General features: G+C 39.6%; 1 protein-coding gene across 2 annotated transcripts in view; it reads right to left on the reverse strand.

Moving 5' to 3' along the window:
• The window catches only part of DORIP1 (dopamine receptor interacting protein 1), a 39974-nt gene that overhangs the window by 3571 nt on the left and 17039 nt on the right, over positions 1 to 19364 (reverse strand). For both annotated transcript variants that reach the window (XM_090270110.1, XM_090270111.1), the window contains exon 5: positions 3806 to 3895. In XM_090270110.1, coding sequence (XP_090126236.1) covers positions 3806 to 3895 — 90 coding nt within the window. The remainder of the gene's footprint in view (positions 1 to 3805; positions 3896 to 19364) is intronic.

The following is a 19364-nucleotide window of genomic DNA, read 5'->3' on the forward strand; positions in this document are numbered from 1 at the left end:
AGTCTCTGCAAAACTAGTGTATATTTGTAAGAAAATTCATACTGCATTCTTAAGTGCCATAATGTTTTAACTATTGTTAAGAAGCCATTTGTAATTATAAAATGTAAGTTCACTTGTTAGTGTATATGTTATTTCTTGAAAACTGTAGCCGGGCCATTTGCTGTTTTCCTTGTTCTTCCATAACCTGCCAGTTGTAGATTTAAATATATACTACCAAACTATGTAAAAATCATCTTTAAACATAAGTAGTGTCATGCTTTATGAATATTTGCACAGATTATAAAACCTTGCAAGTGACTTTTAGTCTCTTCTAATTAAGAACTCAACAGCAGCTACTAATAAACTTGACAGGCTGAGTATTTTCTATGTTGCTTGTTTAAAAAAAGAATAATATAGAGCAATAACTTTTTAATTGATTCAAATAAACCTATTGAATAAAAACAAGGTGCACTATTGTGATTGGCCTAGACTTTATTTAAAGAAAAGCAATTTAAAACAGATCCTATCACATACTTAAATGTCCCAACTCAACTTTCTTTATATCAATAAAGTTGTCAAATCCATTGTTATTCTATTTTTAATCCTTTCTCCCCAGAAGGAAACTTGAAAGACTACAAAATTATTTTAATTGTAAACAGAGCTATGTTATACATTTTATTTTAATAATGTTTCACTCAATGTATCATTGCAACTATCAAATTAGTATAAAATATATAAATCATTTGGTAAATTAGATCACTGTTTTGGAAAAAAATCTGAATTTCATGTTGAAGAAGACTAAGTGTGAAACATTATGGGCAATAGTAGGATCCATGTACCAGAGAACAAGTTCTGGAAATCTGAAAAAGGAGGAGGAAAAAACCCCAAATTTAGAAATATTTATTTCAGGTTTGCTAAACCTACTGTACTGTTAACAACAAGAGGTATTAATGTGACCTGACAACTAATACCTTTACAACAGGGCCTTTCTGTACAGATTTGTGAGAAGTTTCATTGTGAATACTCTGCTGACAAATTGTGAACTTAAAGCCACATGTATCTTATGTTAAAAAGGATAAAGAACCCTGGCTGGTGTGGCTCAGTGGATTGAGTGCCAGCCTGTGAACCAAAGGGTCAGTGGTTCAGTTCCCAGTCACGGCACATGCCTGGGTTGCCGGCCAGGTCCCCAGTTGGGGGTGTGCGAGAGACAACCACACATTGATGTTTCTCTCCCTCTCTTTCTCCCTCCCTTCCCATCTCTAAAAATAAATGGAAAAACATTTTTTTAAAGGATAAAGATGTTTCATTATAAGTTCCCAGGGTTAAATATCAATATATTAGAAATCAAGGAGGGGACAGTTAAGATTGCCCCAAATTTTTTTTGAAAAAAGTGACAGTAATAAATTGTCTAATCAGTGGAAGATAATTGCCTTTTATAATTATTTTATGAAGACTTAATAATTTAGGAATGTTTGGCTAGTTAATATTTGTTGACTATAGTAATAGAACTTATGTGATTCTTAATGTAGCCCAAAGGATATTTATGTTTGCATTTGCTATTGCTAATATTGTTTTAGATATGAAGGAATATAAAATTATAGGGAGTGGTATCAAGTATTAGGAAAACATTTGGTTTGAAAATATTTTTGAAAACGACAAATATGGAGGATCTACTATAAGTATGAGATATTGTGATAGATGCTATAGAGGCTAGAAATGTAAATAAGATACAGTTTTTCACTCAAAGAATAAAATACGGCGAGGGAGACCTGTACCCAAAAAACTGTTACGGTTAAATGTGAATCTAATTATTATCTCCACCATCATAAAAAGTAATTAGAGACCCAATTTATGTATAAACATTTGTGTCCCTTAAATGCTCAATTAGGTTTTATTGGCATGAAAAAGTTATTTTTTTAAAAAAACCTGATGTCTGTAGAATTCCAAATTTCCTGGAATTTGATAATATATTTTCTAGTAGGATAACAAAATATAGAAGCTTTAAAAAAATACTATATTATCCAGGCTCTGGCTGACATTGAAGGAAATATATGTACATATAGCGCTCTGTTTTGTGTTTCGGTGTTGAATTTCTGGTATTGTCACCTAAGTGCTAATTTCCAGGAAAATCAGATTCTACAATAAATATACTGCTTAAAGTTTAATAAACTTGTGCTAACCTCTATAACCTCTGTAGTCTAAAAGTTAAGAAATTATAAGATGTCATAGGTCAAGTTAACATCCAGTTCTACCTTTTAACTCATTTTTCCTTTTGTAAAATGGCACTTTAAATTAGACATGTTTTAATTAGATATAATTATTCTGTGGCTGGATATATATTGGGTTTTCACTTCCAGTATTTGATTCAGTGTTGATATACATCTGGAAAGAGTGAGGAATAGAGTAAGTTTTAAATACTGTAGGTTTGCAAGTTTTCTCATTGTGTGAATATGGAATCAAAAGTCCAGTTTACATCTCTGCAGAGAAAAAAAATGTTATCCATATGTTTTTTATATTACATATATTTAACTAGAGATAATTTATTGTTGCTTTTGTCAATGTTATCATGTGTAGGTCCCATTTATTTTAAAGTACCAAGCAAAAAGTTCCAAGTTTGCCTTAAAATACAAATGAAATTAAAGAACTGGATGATAATGCCTATATTTTTGCCTTATGAATTGTGCTGTATCATAAACCAGAGATGGTTCTGATTTTAACAGGATTCTGAAATTTTGTAGATGTAGAGTACAAATATATGTACTCTCTTGCAAAGAATGTGATCTAGTTATGGATTATGTTAATATTTAAATGTTTCTGTATATGTATTTTACCTCTGAATATGTATCCTTTTAGCATCAGGGTTTCATTTTATTTTTGTTTACATAATAGAGCGGCATTTAACCTGTTGAAGGTTGTTTTTTTTTAAAGGTCTTTGTACTATTGTGGTAATGCTCTTTAGTAACTATGGTTAAATTTCATTTAATGTGAAATGTTTAGAATAAATTTGAAAAACATGACTTTGTATGTGTCAATTGTGAACTGACCTAAGCTAACTTAGTCATGCTCAGATCTGAGGTTCTTCTTGGTAGACAGGTAGTGGCCAGAAAAGTGGAAGTGGGTGTAGGATAGCCACACATCCACACTCTTATTAAAGAAACATTTCGCAGTCCAAACACAAGAGTTCAGTGGGTAACTTCAATGCAGTTGCAGCTTTCTATCCTTTAGATTCTCTAACCAGACTTACAGGGAAGTTTTACTTGAGGCAGACAAGGGTAACATTCCCAAGGATTTTCTTACCCTTTGGCCAGTATCAGGTAACCAGCAGCCCTCCTAAAGGGAAGGGCCATGAACAAGAAATTGAGCTCCAGGTGCCATCTTTAAGGATATTGTAAACTACAGGCTTGAATGGATTCATATGACCTGTCCATGCAAGGATTGGAAATGTCTCATATTTTTAGATAATCTTGAAAAGGGGCTTTTGCTTTAATTCAGAATATTAATTTTTCCCCCTTAGCCTGAAAATCTTGATTTCTATCAATATTCACATAATTACCTATTTGATTTATTTTAATCATACTTATAATTTTGAAGTAATATGATATAAATAACAATGAATGCAGTAAAGATGCCTTTGTAATTCTCTTTTGTTCTTAGAATATATTTCACAAGAATAAACAATAAAAACACTGGTTTTAGAGTCAAATGAAGTACTATTTTTATTTTTAAAGAATAATTGCTTTACATTTAATGTACACTTAGGTCATTTTAGTTAATGTTTTCATTTCTAGAGATATAGTTATATTTTTAAATTATATACAATATTTACCTGACTCCAAAGCTGAAACTATATGAGAAGATGGATTCACAAAAGTTTTGTCTGCATCTCCATCTCTTCCACTCTTTATTTTTAATTCCCCTGTAAGTAATCATATTTATTAGATATTGGTTCCATTGTTTCATTTTGAAAATATAAGTACACCCCCTTCCCCATTACCTTACAAAATAGGTACCATACCGTAAAACACTTTTCAACTTTCCCCACTTAATATATTCAGAGGATTATTCTGTATCAATATATGGAGTTAAATTCTTATTCTTGTCTGTAGTGACCCCGTTCCTTGATGTGTGGATATACCATAGGACTTTTAAGTAGTCCATTGGTGGGTATATAGGTAGTTTTTGGTCTTTTTATTTACAAATAATGCTGCTATGAATATCCTTGTGTGTGTGTGTCATTTTGTTCTGGATATAGATTTTAAGAAATGGAATTGCTAGGTGGAGGGGAGATGGTATGTAATTTGCTAGATCTTGCCTGTTTTAGTCAGTTCTGGCTGTTATAACAAAATCGCATAGTCTGGATGGCTTATAAACAACAGAAGTTTATTTCTCACTGTTTTGCTCCCTGGAAGTCCAGGATCAGGATGTCAACATGGTTGGGTTCTGGTGAGACATTCCTTACACTGCCCACTTCTCATTGTACTCTCAAATGGCAGAGTACAGAGGGGAAGAAAGCTCTCATGATTCTTATTATAAGGACTCATCGCATTCATGAGGGCTCTATCTTCATGGCCTAATTTAATCCTAATTACAACCAAAAGTCCCCACCTAATACCATCACAAGTAGGTGAGTAGGTTTCAATATATGAATGTTGGGGAGACATTCAGTCTGTAACATTGTCCAGTTTCCCCAAGTGGTTATACTATTTTCCATTCCCATCAACAGTAGACTACAGTACCTCATAGACTTTTAATTAGATCTTTTTGGCTCAAATTATGTCTAATATTAAAATATAAAGAATGAAAAGTTTCAGATCCAAGATGGTGGGGAGTAGGTGGATGTTATACTCACTTCCTCCTAGGACCAAACTGAAATTACAGCTAAAATATAAAGCAAGCGACCTGAATAACCAACTAAAGACCTTCTGAAGGGAAGTCTGATAACGAAGGATTTACAGAAGCCACAAGGAGACTGGTAGGAAGGGTAGAGACATGAAAAGGGCTGGCCTATAGCCACTGAGATTCTGAAGGGATATCTCAGCTGCAAAGATTCCCCCTGCGGAGCATGGGGTCTCAACTGCATGCCAGCCTCCCCAGTCCAGAGCACCAGAGCTGGGAAGAGGCAACCACATAACATCAGGCTGTGAAAAGCAGTGGGATTCTGTCATGGAGAGTTGGGAGTAAGCTAAACATAGATGCCCTCTTAAAGGGCCAGTGAAGAAAATATTCTCAATCACCCTGGGCCCCAGCAGAGGGAGGTCAGAGTGAACTAGAGTCATGTGAGGAAAGATGGGTTTACGGCTCTGGGTAGAAGGCTAAGGGAACAGACAGTGGGATCCCTGTGTTGAGTCATTCTCCTGCACCATCTTTCTTGGGTGGTGCACTCCCCTCCATACAGCATCAGCCTGGGGGAAAGCAATAGGCCCAGCATCAAGATTTCTCACTCCACCCTGTGGAGCTTGGGCCCTGCTAAGGAGTCAGCTGCCTGGGCTGGAATATAGAGGTATGGGCAGGCAAACTTTGGGTGCCAGTGATTGAGTTACACGGCTTTGGAGTGGGGGCCACCACCCCCCCTCGCTTTCTCATGAAATTGATTGGCATCTCTCCCAAATGGGAAATCTGCTAGCTCCAGTCTCCAGGCTCCTAGTGGCCCCACACTCTTGACTTCTGGTGGCTCTGCTGAGGTTAGGACACAATCCTGGACTGGTTGAGTCATGTGGCTCTGGGTTGGGGGCCACTGCCTTCAACTTCCTACAAGCTTCACCACCAACTCCCCCTCATGAGAGACCCTGGCTTCCCTGCCCCACTGAGATCAGGTCCCTGACAGAACCTGGGACAGTTGTGTGGCTCTAGGACAGGGGCTATTTTTCCCTTCCATGCTGGATGGATGCAGAGCCCTCCCTTCTTATGGCCAAATCTTGGTCTTTTGGGCCTGATACACTCTGCTGACCTCACCCTGTCAACCCCTTGAGACTCCACCCCACCAGAAACATGTGCAAGCACCCAGCAACTGGCAGCTAGACTTGGTATACTGTGGGACATTTGCTAAGTGGCCTCAGGCCTTGGAGCACCATGTTCATGTAATCAAAGAGACTGTGCCACTGTGTCCCACAAGACACCTGCTACATGAGGCCACCCTACCAAGACTGGGAGATCAACTTAATACATGGAAACAAACACAAAGAGGCAGCCAAAATGAGGAGACAAAGAAACATGCCCCAAATGAAAGAATAGGAGAAATATCCATAAAAAGAGCTAAATGAAATGAAAGTAAGTACATTATCAGATATAGTGTTTTAAAAAGTGGTTATAAGGATACTCAAAGAACTCAGTGAGAAATTCAACAAGTAGCAAGCATAAAAAAGGACACAGAAACCATAAAAAGGAACCAGTCATACAATAAAGATTGAATAAAATACAAAAACAATAAATATTTCTTAATAAAAAAGAACCAGTCAAGATGGAGGCCTAGACAGACACGCTGCATCTCCCTCCACAACTAAGAAAAAATGCAACTACATCAAAACTAGAGACAACCAGAAGTTCCAAAAAAATCAAGCTGCATGGAAGTGCAACAAACAAAGATATAAAGAAGAAATACTCATCCAGACAGGTAGGAGGGGCGGGCCCGGGCAGAGAGGACATGGTGTGGTGGCGGCAGCATCAGTAGGCTGGTGGAAAGCGCAGTCATACATTTTAAAAAGTCGAGAGGGACACCTGGGGAGCGTTCCCAGCTCCTGAGCAGACCTTGCAGCTGAAGGTCCCAGTGCCAGGGAAAATCAAGCCTCATTGCTTCTGACTGTGCAAACCAGTGGGGGTTGGGGCGGAGGAAGAAACTGCTGGTCTCTCAGCAGAGTTTGCTTGTTTAAAGGGCCCACATGGGCCCAGAATGTCCGCAGACCCACCCACTCTGGGAACGATGGCCAGGGCAGCAGCTAGAGAGGCGCTGGTCACATACAGAAGTGGGAGAAGTGCCTGGAAAAGGGGCGAGTGCTGAGCAAGAGGCATTGTTCCCTCTCAGACCCCTTCTGAGGTGGATGTGCCTCACACACCCTAGGCTTACTTGGAAGCTGCTCTGTCCAACAGAGTCTTCGTGACCATGGCAGAACAAACTCTTACCCACGACACTTCATTATGTCCGATGAACAAATGTTTACCGAGGACATTTCATTGTGTCTAGGGGAAGGAAGGTGGCTGCCTCTCTAGTGGAGAACAGCAATTAGATCTTCTTCCCTCACGCCTTTTATTGAGGAGGATACACATGAGAGATACAAGGTCAAGATTCATGAATCATCAATAGTTTGGAGGCATTAGGATTACAGTTGACAATAACAGATTACGTATACCAGTACAGAGGGCACAGTGACCAGTCTGTGTCAGGGTCTATCTAACATCTTGATGCCATACTGGCAGTATGTGCAAGGTTTCATACATTTCTTGCTAGAGATTGTTTATGTTATATTAAAAGATAAGCAGAGCAAGTTCTAAAGCACAATAAGCATTCTTTAAATCCAATTCCCATGGAAACCCTCTGAGTGGCTTTTGGTTATGTCTCCCACGCAGCCTTATTTTGAGACTTAAAGACAAGCATGGCCAGGATGCTGGCGGCAGTCATGCTCAGGCCGGGGCTACGATTCCCTAAACCACAAGAAGCAGTTCCCTACATCTCCCCTTTTTGTTTTTTGTGATTCCTATAGTAGATAGGCCTATGAAGCTTGCTACTTGCTTTTCTTTAATATGACTATGGGTAAACAACTTGCAGATACACTGAAGGACATACAGTAATGATTAATAAACATCCAGCTGCTTCCATTAACCAAATACATAAATTTAGACCTTGAAACCAATTTTTAGGGCTAAGCCATTGAAGGTTATTACTTAGGGTTTGAAACACTTTGTTTAGCAAGTTGTTTAATGTCTGTAAATTGCTGATGAAGTTCAAATTGCAGCCAATCAATTTGGCCTTTTAGGCTGGTGGGAAAGGTATTCCATAGATGATGCTATATTGTCAGCCCAAGAATGCTCACTAGAGTTCCATTTTAATGGGGTAACATATAGTCTTAAGAATCCAGGATTGCAGGCAAGCTGTTGTCAGGTGACCAGGGCATCCTGTCATTCCCCCAGTCACAGTACGGCTGATTTCATGGCTGAGAGTTGGGCTAGGATTTCCTGATTAATATGGGTTTGTAGCAGGACACCACAGGGACCAGTCTGTTGTTTAGTTAGCAGCTGTGTAGGGCCTTGAGTCTTCTAGGTCTTCAGTAAGATATGGTCCCCTGGTTGGAGTGGATTTAGGAGCTTGTCAGGCAGATAGATAAACCTGTAATTAGTGAACTTGTACAAAATAGTTAATTTACATAATAACTAACAAACCGAACTTTGAGTCTGTAAGACTGGAGATACCCAGTCGCAGGGCCTTTGCTGGAATGATAGTATTTTTGATGATGTTATAAACCTAGGACTTTTTGCATGTAAAGCAGAGACAAGCCTATTTCTGTAATTAAGGGGTTAAACAGTGGCAGCTATATCCTGGGAGGGAGTTGGGAGTGTAGAATGCCCCCCTGTTCCTGCTTTGAAGCTAGAGAAAGAGAAACAATTTTATTTTGGTGATTACTGCATCTAGAGACCTTGAAAGTTTTCACAGAGTCTAGAGAAGGCAGGGGAGATAGCAAGCTTGACACGGCTCATTCTTGGGGTTGCAGCTTTTAGGTTTAAAATTTACAATGTTTTAAAGACTTATATGCTTACTTTTCCTTTTTATTTTTTACTTTCACCTCTATTCTTGAGTTACCCACTCGAATGTCCTTTTTTTCCATGCCATACGCAATCTCCTTTCTTTATGCCTTCTTCTTCCTTCCTTTTTCCTCACTTTATTTTTTCTTTCCTTTCCCCTACACAATTCTTTTTCAACTTACACAGTCTATCTATGACTTACTTGGACTTTCTGCAACATACACAATTCTCTTGACTCAACATTCTACAAGAAATACAATACGTTTTTTAAAACTTAAGTCTAATTAGGTTGCTAAATTAGTTAGATTCTTTGGGAAGGACTCCATACTCCCCCCCCCCCTTTTTTTAAAAGAAATATACTAAATCAATTAGATACTTTTCCTTAGTTTGATATCCAGTTCCTTTTACCAGTTGCTGTAACAACTGAAAATAAAGCTCTTGTTTTTTAGATAACTCTGACCCCATTTTTTCATGGGAAGTGAGTCCCTTTTTGTTGGTTTTGAATTTTCCCTTTTTCTCCCTCTTGTTCAAAGTGGACCGGTAATTTTCCTGACTCTAAACTAGGGATTAATTAGTGTAGTGTGTCGAAGTGTGCTGTTTGTGAGGAGGGCTTCCAAGGGTGTCACACCTTGGTCATCCCAACCTCTCTTCCCTGTCTCGGTTTTTCTCCCAGTCGTCTAAAACAACTGGAAGGGCTCGGAGTGCTGAATGATCAGTTTTTATTTTGCATGTCTCTGGACGAGCCAAGAATTATATTTCTGTGAAGGGAATTTTCTATGAGGCCCCTACACATCTTGGGGATTGACCCCAGACACCTCTGCTAGGTCCCAACTCGCATAGGGACATCCGAGAATTCAGGCCAGAGGGAGGAAGTGCCTCTTATCTTCGGAGCTCGGTCATCGCCAGAGCCCTCATATAAATCCTATTTCTGGCCTAAAACTTTTCTTGTTCTGATAAAATCCTAATTGATGGGAAATGCCACGGGGCTGGGCAGTGAGTGCTTGTGACGGTGTTCCTGATGTTGCACGGACTTTGACTTGTGGCTGGCAGGTGCCTAGTGCTCTACCCTGGTCCGTGTACCAGCTTATCCTGTCACAGGAGACTTCTAAGCGGCAAGTGCCCTATTGGCTTTTAACTGCTCGACCCGTGCCTGCAATTTTGTGGCGATTTATTGAACGAGAGGAGCCAAATGGTCCTTTGAATGAGAGGAGAGAAAGGCAAAACCAAAAACCCCTGCCAGAGAGAGTGGAAGAAAGAGTGGTAGAAAGAAATCCTCCCTTCCTGAACTAAACCACACAGGCAGCCTTTTTCAGAAAGAGCCTGGGGGCTGCAGCCCTTACCGTGGGCGAGGTGCCAAAATTCCCAATCCGTGCAGTGTGGTTGTCCATGGTCTGGCTCTTGGCCCCACAGTGGTTCCAGGTGTCACTTCTCTTGAGTGTCTGCCCCTTGTCTGGGCGCCAGATATGGTGGAGGTGCCTCACACACCCTAGGTTCGGTTTGAAGTTGCTCTGTCCAGCAGAGGCTTCGTGACCATGGCGGAACAAACTTTTACCCAGGAAATTTCATTATGTCTGGGGGAAGGAAGGTGATTGCTATCTCTAGTGGAGAACAGCAAGCAGTTAGACCTTCCCTCATGCCTTTTATTGAGGAGGATACACATGAGAGATACAAGGTCAAGATTCATGAATCATCAATAACTTGGAGGCGTTAGGATTACAGCTGACAATAACAGATTACATGTACTAGTACAGAGGGTACAATGACTAGTCTGTGTCAGGCTCTATCAAACATCTTGACGCCATACTGGCAGTACGTGCAAGGTTTCATACATTTCTTGCTAGAGATTGTTTATGTTATATTAAAAGATAAGCAGAGCAAGTTCTAAAGCATAATAAGCATTCTTTAAATCCAATTCCTATGGAAACCCTCTGAGTGGCTTTCGGTTATGTCTCCCACGCAGCCTTATTTTGAGACTTAAAGACAAGCACAGCCGGGATGCCAGTGGCAGTTGTGCTCAGGCCGGGGCTACAATCCCCTAAACCACAAGGAGCGGTTCCCTACACCCTTCCTCACATACAGCGCCACAACGTGGTGAAACAAATCACCGTTTATTCATAAATACCTAAGGCTCTGCCCCTTACAACATAACAGGTGTGACAGCTCTACCTAGACACAGAGACAAACAAACAGAGGAGTCTGTCAAGGTGAGGAGACAGAGAAGTATGGCCCAAAAGGGGAAACAGATCAAGGTTCCAGTGGGAGAACTAAGCAACGAGGAGATAGCCAACCTAACAGATGAGGAGATAGCCAACCTAACAGATGCAGAATTCCAAACACTGGTGATAAAGATGCTCACAGGCTTGACAGATATGCTTGAGTACGGCAAACACATAGGGAAGAAATGAAGGCTATGCTCAGTGAAACAAAGAAAGGTCCACACAAAACCCATGGTGAAGGGAAGAAAACTGGTGTTCAAATCAATGATTTGGAACATAAGGAAGAAAAACAATCAGTACAGAATGAGGAAACAAGAACTGAAAAAAATGAGAAGAGGCTTGGGAACCTCTGGGACAACTTTAAATGTGCCAACATTTGAATTATAGGGGTGCCAGAAGGAGAAGAGAAAGAAGAAGAGCAAGAAATTGAAAGCTTATGTGAAAAAATAATGAAGAAAAACTTCCCAAATTTGGGGAATAGACATACAAGTCCAGGAAGCACAGAGAGCCCCAAACAAGCTAGACCCAATGAGGACCACACCAAAACACATCATAATTAAAATGCCAAAGGTTCAAATAAAGAGAGATTCTTAAATGGCAAGAGAAAAGCAGAGAGTCACCTACAAAGGGGTGCCTATAAGACTCTCAGCTGATTCCTCAAAAGAAACTTTGCAGGCACGAAAGGACTGGCAAGAAGTATTCAATGTGATGAAAAGCAAGGACCTACAACTAAGATTACTGTATCAAGCAAAGCTATCATTTAGAATGGAAGGGCAGATGAAGTGCTTCCCAGACAAGGTAAAGCTAAAAGAGTTCATCATCACGAAGCCATTATTATATGAAATGTTAAAGGGACTTACTTAAGAAAAAGAAGTTCAAAACTATGAATATGAAAATGACAACAGACTCACAACTATCAACAATGAATCTAAAAAATACAAACAAAATCCAACTAAGCAAACCAGAATAGGAACAGACTCATAGGTATGGGGATCATTTGGAGAGTTATCAGCTGTGAGGGGGGAGTGGGAGAAACGGAAATGGTGCAGGGATTAAGAACCATAATTGGCTGATACAAAATAGACAGGGGTAAGTTAAGAATAATATAGGAAAGGGTGAAGCCAAAGAATGTATATGCACGACCCATGGACATGAACTAAGGGGGGGGATTGCTGGGGTAAGGGCGGTACTGGGCAGAGGGGAGCAAAGGGGGGAAAATTGGGGCTACTGTAACCACATAATAAAATATACTTTAAAAAAAAGTCAAAAATGAAAAATACAATATCTGCAGTGAAGAATACCCTAGAAGGAATCAACAGGAGGTTGGATGAAGCAGAGGAACAAATCAACAATTTGGAAGGCAAGGTAGCAGAAAACACTGAACTGGAGCAGTAAAAAGGGAAAGAATTTTAAAAATGAGGATTGTTTAAGAAATCTTTGGGACAATATGAAGTGTAATAACATCTGCATCATAGGGGTACCAGAAGAAGAAATAGAGAAGGAATTGAGAACCTATTTGAAGAAATAATGACCAAAAATTTCTCTAACCAAGGGAAGGAAAAGGACACACAAGCCCAGGAAGTACAGAGACCCAAACAAGATACGCCCAAAGAGACCCAAACCAAGAGACCCAAACCAAAACACATAATAATTAAAATGGCAAAAGTTAAGGACAAAAGAATCTTAAAAACAGCAAGAGAAAAAGTTACCTACAAGGGAGAGCCCATAAAACTGTCATCTGGTTTCTCAATAGAAATATTTCAGGCCAGAAGAGATTGTCATGAAATATTCAAAATGATTAAATCAAGGACCTACAACCAAGACTACCATGTAAGGCTGTCATTTAAAACTAAAAGAGAAATAAATAGCTTCCTAGACAAGAAAAAGCTAAGGAAGTTCATTCCACCAAACAAAAATTACAAGAAGTATTAAAGGGTCAAAGAAGAAAGAAGAAGGAGGAGAGGGAGGAGAAGAAACAGTGATAAGGAATAAAATGGAAATAAATATGACCCTACCGATAATCACTTTAAATGTAAATGGCTTAAATTGCTGTCATTTTTCATGCTTATGTTACGCTCATTAAATTTTTTTGAACATCTTTATAACCATTACTTTGAACTCTGTATGATAATTTGCTTGCCTTAATTTCATTTATCTCTTTTTCTGGGGATTCCTCCTCTTCTTTCATTTGGAGGTTGTTTCTTTGTCTCCCAATTTTAGCTGCCTCTTGGTGTTTGTTTCTATGTATTAGATACATCTGCTTTTACCCCCTGTCTTCATAGTGTGGCTTATGTGGTAGGAGACCTGTGGGACCCAGTGGTGCAGTCTTCTTGATCTCCTGAGCTGGATGTTCTAGGATTGTCCTTTGTGTGGGTTATGTGGACTCTCTTATTTTATTTGGGTACTGACTTTTATGGCCTGTTCATTGGTGGGATTGTCCCTCTGGCTGGCTAACTGAGAGGCTGAAAACCCACCACACCTTTTATGCTGTTGTACAGGTGCTGACAAAACAAAGCAAAACAATACAAAAACAAAAACAAAACAAGCAATTCCCCCAACAACAGCAGCAAAAGCAATGACAAAAGAGCAAAAATTAATAAAAGTGGGAGGAAAAATGAAATAGTAGAAAAAGATGAAAAAAGGAAAAAGAATAAGAGAATACCAAAGAAAAGAAAACTGATTATGAGAGGGGGAAAAGAAGATAACTAACACGGGTAATGAATAGAAAGAGGAAAATAAGAAAAAAGGACAAAGAGAAAGATTAACAAAAATAAGAAAAGAAGAAGGAAAAAATTGAATAATAAAAGGTAAGCGTGAAATAAGATATGGAAGAAAAAATAAGAGTAACAAAAAATACAAGAAAAAGAAAAATAGAAAATTAAAAGGCTATGGAAAATAATAAAAATAATGAAAAAGAACAAAGTGGAATTTGTCTCAGCAGAGTTCAGTGCCTATCTGTAGGGTTCTCCTTTTAGATATGGCCAGAATGTTTTCCGGGGCTAGTATAAGCCAATGTCAGGTGCTGTTGACATCTAGCCCTTGGCAGCCTGTTCAAAGCTATAAGTGATCCAAAGTTTGTGGCCAATTCCTCTAGTCTTGGTTGCACCCAGAAAGGGGCAAGCTGTTGTACAAAGCTGGCTCTTATCAGCAGTGGGTCCAGGGGTGACTCAGCATACCTCTCAAGGCACCACAGGATCTGCCTCTGCCTGCTGGTCTGCTGTCAATATTAGAGTAGTCACAGACCCACCTGTTTCTGAGAGAGCTTTGGGTGGAACTGGGGGGATAGAACTCCTGGATCTCCCATGGGTGGAGCCTTTCAGACTTCAGGGAAGATGGTGAGTATGTTTCCCCACTCCCAAGCCACTAGTCTGAGTCTGTCCAGGATTATTTTCCTGAGCCCAGCAGGGTGGGGTCACTAGTGGGCTAGTGGGTGGGGCCTCCAGAGCAGAAATATTGGATCTGATGAAAACCAGGAGGGTGTTTCTATGGCTCTCCAGTGAGGGAGAAGTGCCAGTCTGGTTCCTGGAAAAGTGTATGGAATGGCTGTGCCCTAAAAGCAGTCTCTGAAGCCCCCTGAGTCTGCATATGTTGCTGTTTCCTCAGTGTGCAGGGTGGGATGAAAGAAATAAGAAGAAAAACAATAACAACAAAAAAACCCTAAGCAAAACGAAAGAAAAAAAAAAAAAAAGAAGATGCAGGGTGGGGTAAGTGGGATTCCAGATGGTGGGGCAAGTGGTATTCCACAGGGTAGAGTAATTGCTTTTCCCCTGGGAGGGACTTGCTCTTCTCAAGAAAAGATGGCTGCTGTGGGATCCAGGTATATCTTGGCACAGAAATCCCCACAGCTGCTCCCCCCACATCTCTCCCAGTGCCTCCCATTCCAGACTCTCCTCACACAACTCCAGTCTGTGCCAACCTCCCTTTGCTGGAGCTCAGTGTTAGTGGCTGCAAACACAAAACCTATGGTTTGTCCCCTTTAAGGAAAAAAAATATATTGACTTTGTTTCCAGCAGGCTTCATTGCTCCCCAGCTGACAAAAACCCCATGGTCTTTCACTGCTGGGTGCTATGTGGTCAGCTAGCTGATCCTGGCATCAGTGCTCTGTAATTGGGAACCCAGCCTGTGGTCCTCACTTCTCTCCTCACAAGGGGGAGGCTCCCGACCTGTGCCGCACCCTCAGCCAGTAGCCTGTGTGAACTGGGCTGTCCTCTTTCACATCCCTACCCTTCCTACTGGTTTCAAGGTGATTTTTGCCTATCCTGGTTAAGAGTCTTTTTTTCGGGTAGTCTTCGGTTTATTTTGGGTGATTGTTTCCCTCTTTAGTTTTTTTCCATTTTGGTTCTTGGTGAAGGTGTGTGAGACATTTTCCTACTTGACAGCCATCTCGAAATCTCTTGATCAGATGGATTTAATTGATATCTTCAGAGCATTTTATCCCAAAGCAGCAGAATATATAATCTTATCAAGTGCACATGGAACATTTTCTAGTATAGACCATATGTTAAGACACAAAACAAGTCTCGATAAACTTAAGAAGATTAAAAACATATCAAACATCTTCTCTGACCATAATGGTATGAACCTAGAAATCAATCGCAAAAAAACCCTGAAAAGCACACAAAAATATGGAGGCTAAATAACATGTTACTAAACAATGAATAGGTTAATAATGATATCAAGAAATAAATAAAAGATACCTTGAAACAAATGAAAATGAGAACACAGCAACCAAAATTTTTTGAACCTAGTCTTAGCAGTGTCCAAAATATTAAATAAACAATCTAATTTTACACTTAAAATAACTAGAAAAAGAACAACACAGTCAAAAGTGAGTAAAAGAAAGGGAATAATGAAGGTCAGAGCAGAAATAAATAAAACTGAGTTTAAGAGTGCCTGAGGGAGTGGGGGGCTGTATGGAGGAGGGCAAAGGGGGAAATATAGGGCCAACTGTAATAAAATAAACAATAAAATAAAATTAGAAAAATGATGCAAAACATTAATGAGACCAAGAGCTGGTTCTTTGAAAAGATAAACAAAATTGACAAACATTTATCTGGACTCATCAAGAAAAAAGAGAGACAACTCAAATAAATAAAATCATAATGAAAGATAAGAAGTAACAAATTCCTCCACAGAAATACAAATGATTGTAAGAAAACATTATGAACAACTATATTCCAACAAATTGGACAAGATGGATGAAATGAATAAATTCCTAGAAACATACAATCTTTGAAAACTAAATCACAAAGAATCAGAGAACTGAATAGGCAGATTACAACTAGTGAAAATGAAGCAGTAATTTCCAAACAAAGTCCTGGACTGGATGGCTTCAAAGGTGAATTTTACCAAAAATTGAAAGAACTTGCACCTATCCTCTCAAATTATTCCAAAAAATTCAAGAGAAGACACCCAAACTCATTTTACTAGGTCAGCATTATCCTAATTCCCAAACCAGATAGAGCCACTAAAGAGAAACAAAATTATAGGCCAATATCCCTGATAAATATAGATGATAAAATCCTCAACAGAAGATTAGCATATGGGATCCAGCAGTACATTAAAAAGGTCATACACCATGATCAAGTGAGATTTACTCCAGAGATGCAAGGTTGGTATAATATCTGCAAATCAATAAATGTGATATATCACATAAATAAAATGAGGCATAAAAATCACATGATGACTTCTGGCCAAGATGCAGGCCTAGACCGATGACACACTTGGTCTCCCTCCACAACTAAGAAGGACTACAACTACTGCAAAACCAGAAATAACCAGAAGATCCAGAAAATAAAGCTACATGGAAGTCCAACGTATGAAGTCATAAACAAGTGGTGCTCATCTGGATGTGTAGGAGGGGCAAACCCGCTGCTGAAAGATCGAGTTGTGCTGGAGGCGGCAGATACAGCAATGAGCAGCAGACTCAGTAAGCAGACACCTGTATTTGGGGGGAGAGAGAAGCACTTGGAAGCCAGCCCTGGCTGCAGACCAGACCCGTGGGATCATGAGTCCAAAGCCAGGGAAGGCAGACCCTCATTGTCTCAGACTGTGAGGCACGGAGGGCGTGGAGATGGAGGAAGAGGCTCCCGGTCTCTCAGTGGAGAGTAATAGCAGGAATCCATCTTGGACCCCCACCCCCACGCAAAGCACCACCGTGTGGTGAGAAAGGTCGCTGGGTTGTGACGAGTACATGGGGCTCCGACCAATACAGCGTAGGAGGTGTGACAGCGCCCCGCCCAAGAAGGAAAGATAAACAAAACTGTCAGAATGGCACAATTAATGATTGAAATACCAATGACGCAGCTAACAAAAAAGCAAATAAGGGACTTGACCAATGAACAAATAGAGAATCTTTCTGAGGCTCAGTTCAGAGCTATAGTCATAAGGCAGCTTACAGATCTAACAGCGCGACTTAATCAAGACAGGGAAGGAATGAAGGCTAGTCCTGCTGAAATGAACAAAAATACATACAAGTGGTAAGGAAGGGAAAGCCAGGGATCAAATCAACAAATCGGAACATAGGGAGGGAACAGTCAACCAGTGCAGAAAGAGGAAACAAAAAGTGAGGAATATGAGGAAAGGCTCAGAAACCTCTGGGACAGCTATAAGTGAATGAACATTCGAATTATAGAATTGCCAGAGGGTGAAGAAGAAGAACTAAAAATTGAAAAATTATGTGAAAAAATAATGAAGCAGAACTTCCCTAACTTGGGGAAGGAAATGAACTTACAGGCCCAGGAAGCACAGAGAGTTCCAGATAAACCGGACCCAGGGAGAACCACACCAAGACACATTATAATCAGAATGTCAAAAATTAAAGATAGAGAATCTTAAAAACATCAAGAGAGAAGAAAGGAATTATGTACAAAGAGGTCCCAGTTAGACTATCAGCTGATTTCTCAAAAAAGACTCTGCAGGCATGAAGGAACTGGCAAGAAATATTCAAAGTAATGAAAATCAGACACCTACAACCACGATTACTCTATCCAGCGAAGCTGTCATTCAGGATAGAAGGGCAGAGAAAGTGCTTCCAGGACAAAGTAAAACTGAAGGAGTTTGTTAGATCCAAACCACTGTTATATGGGATGCTGAAGGGACTGGTTTAGAAGAAGGAGGATCAAAATTTTGAACATTAAAATGAAAACGGTATCACAACAACCAACAACAGAAGCTAGGGAATCTAAACAAAGGCAAACTAAGTAGGCAATGAGAGGGAAAAAAGAATTATAGGTATGGGTAACATATTGGGGGGAGGTCAGTGGGGAGGTGGAAGGGGGAAAAGGGAGGGAGATGATGCAGGAATTAAGAAGCACAGTAGGAGGGAGTGGAGAAGACAAGAATATGTTAAGAAGAACTATATGCACAACCAATGGGCATGGACTAAAAGGGGGAGTACAACTGGAGGGAGGGGGGTCACAGGGTGGAGGGGAGCAGAGGGAAAAGAAATTGGGAAACTGTAACAGCATAATCAATAAAATAAAATAAAAAATTACATGATCATATCAACAGATGCAGAAAAAGCATTTGATAAAATCTAGTACCCATTTATAAGAACTCTTTGCTAAGTGGACATTGGGGGAAAATATCTCAACATAATAAAGGCCACAAATGACAAACTCAATGCAAATGTCATACTCAATGGGAAAAAACTAAAAGCATTTTTAAGATGAGAACAAGAAAGGAATGTGAACTTTCACCTCTCTTATTCCAGTACTGGAAATCCTAGCCACAGCAATCAGACAAGAAGAAGAAATAAAAGGCATCTAAATTGAAAAGGAGGAAGTAAAATTGTATTTATTCACAGATGACATGATCCTGTACATAGAGCACCTTAATGATTCCACCAAGAAACTACTGGAACTGATAAATGAATTCAGTAAAGTAGCAGGATACAAAATTAATATCCAGAAATCAGTTTTATTTATATAAACTAATAATGAACTTTCTGAAAGGGAAACGAAGAAAACAATCCCATTTACAGTTGCATCAAAAAAATAAAATATAACCCTGGCTGGTGTGGCTCAGTGGATTGAGCACCAGCCTGCAAAACAAAGGGTCACTGATTCAATTCCCAGTCAGGGCATATGCCTGGGTTGCTGGCCAGGTCCCTAGTTGGAGATGTGCAAAAGGCAACCACACATTGATGTTTCTCTCTCTTTCTTTCTCCCTCCGTTCCCCTCTATCTAAAAGTAAATAAAATATTTTTAAAAATATGATATCTAGGAACAAATTTAAACAAGGATGTAAAAGACCCATACTTGGAAAATTATAAGACATCAGAAAGAAAGAAACTGAAGAAGATACAAATAAATGGAAGCATATGCCATGTTCATGAATAGAAATAATTACCATCATTAAAATGTCCATACTAACCACAGCAATCTATGGATTCAATGCAATTCTTATCAAGATACTAAAGGTGTATTTCACAGAGCT

Source organism: Furipterus horrens, unplaced genomic scaffold (assembly GCF_987537825.1).
Source record: "Furipterus horrens unplaced genomic scaffold, mFurHor1.1.pri manual_scaffold_3, whole genome shotgun sequence".
NCBI classification, from domain to species: domain Eukaryota; kingdom Metazoa; phylum Chordata; class Mammalia; order Chiroptera; family Furipteridae; genus Furipterus; species Furipterus horrens.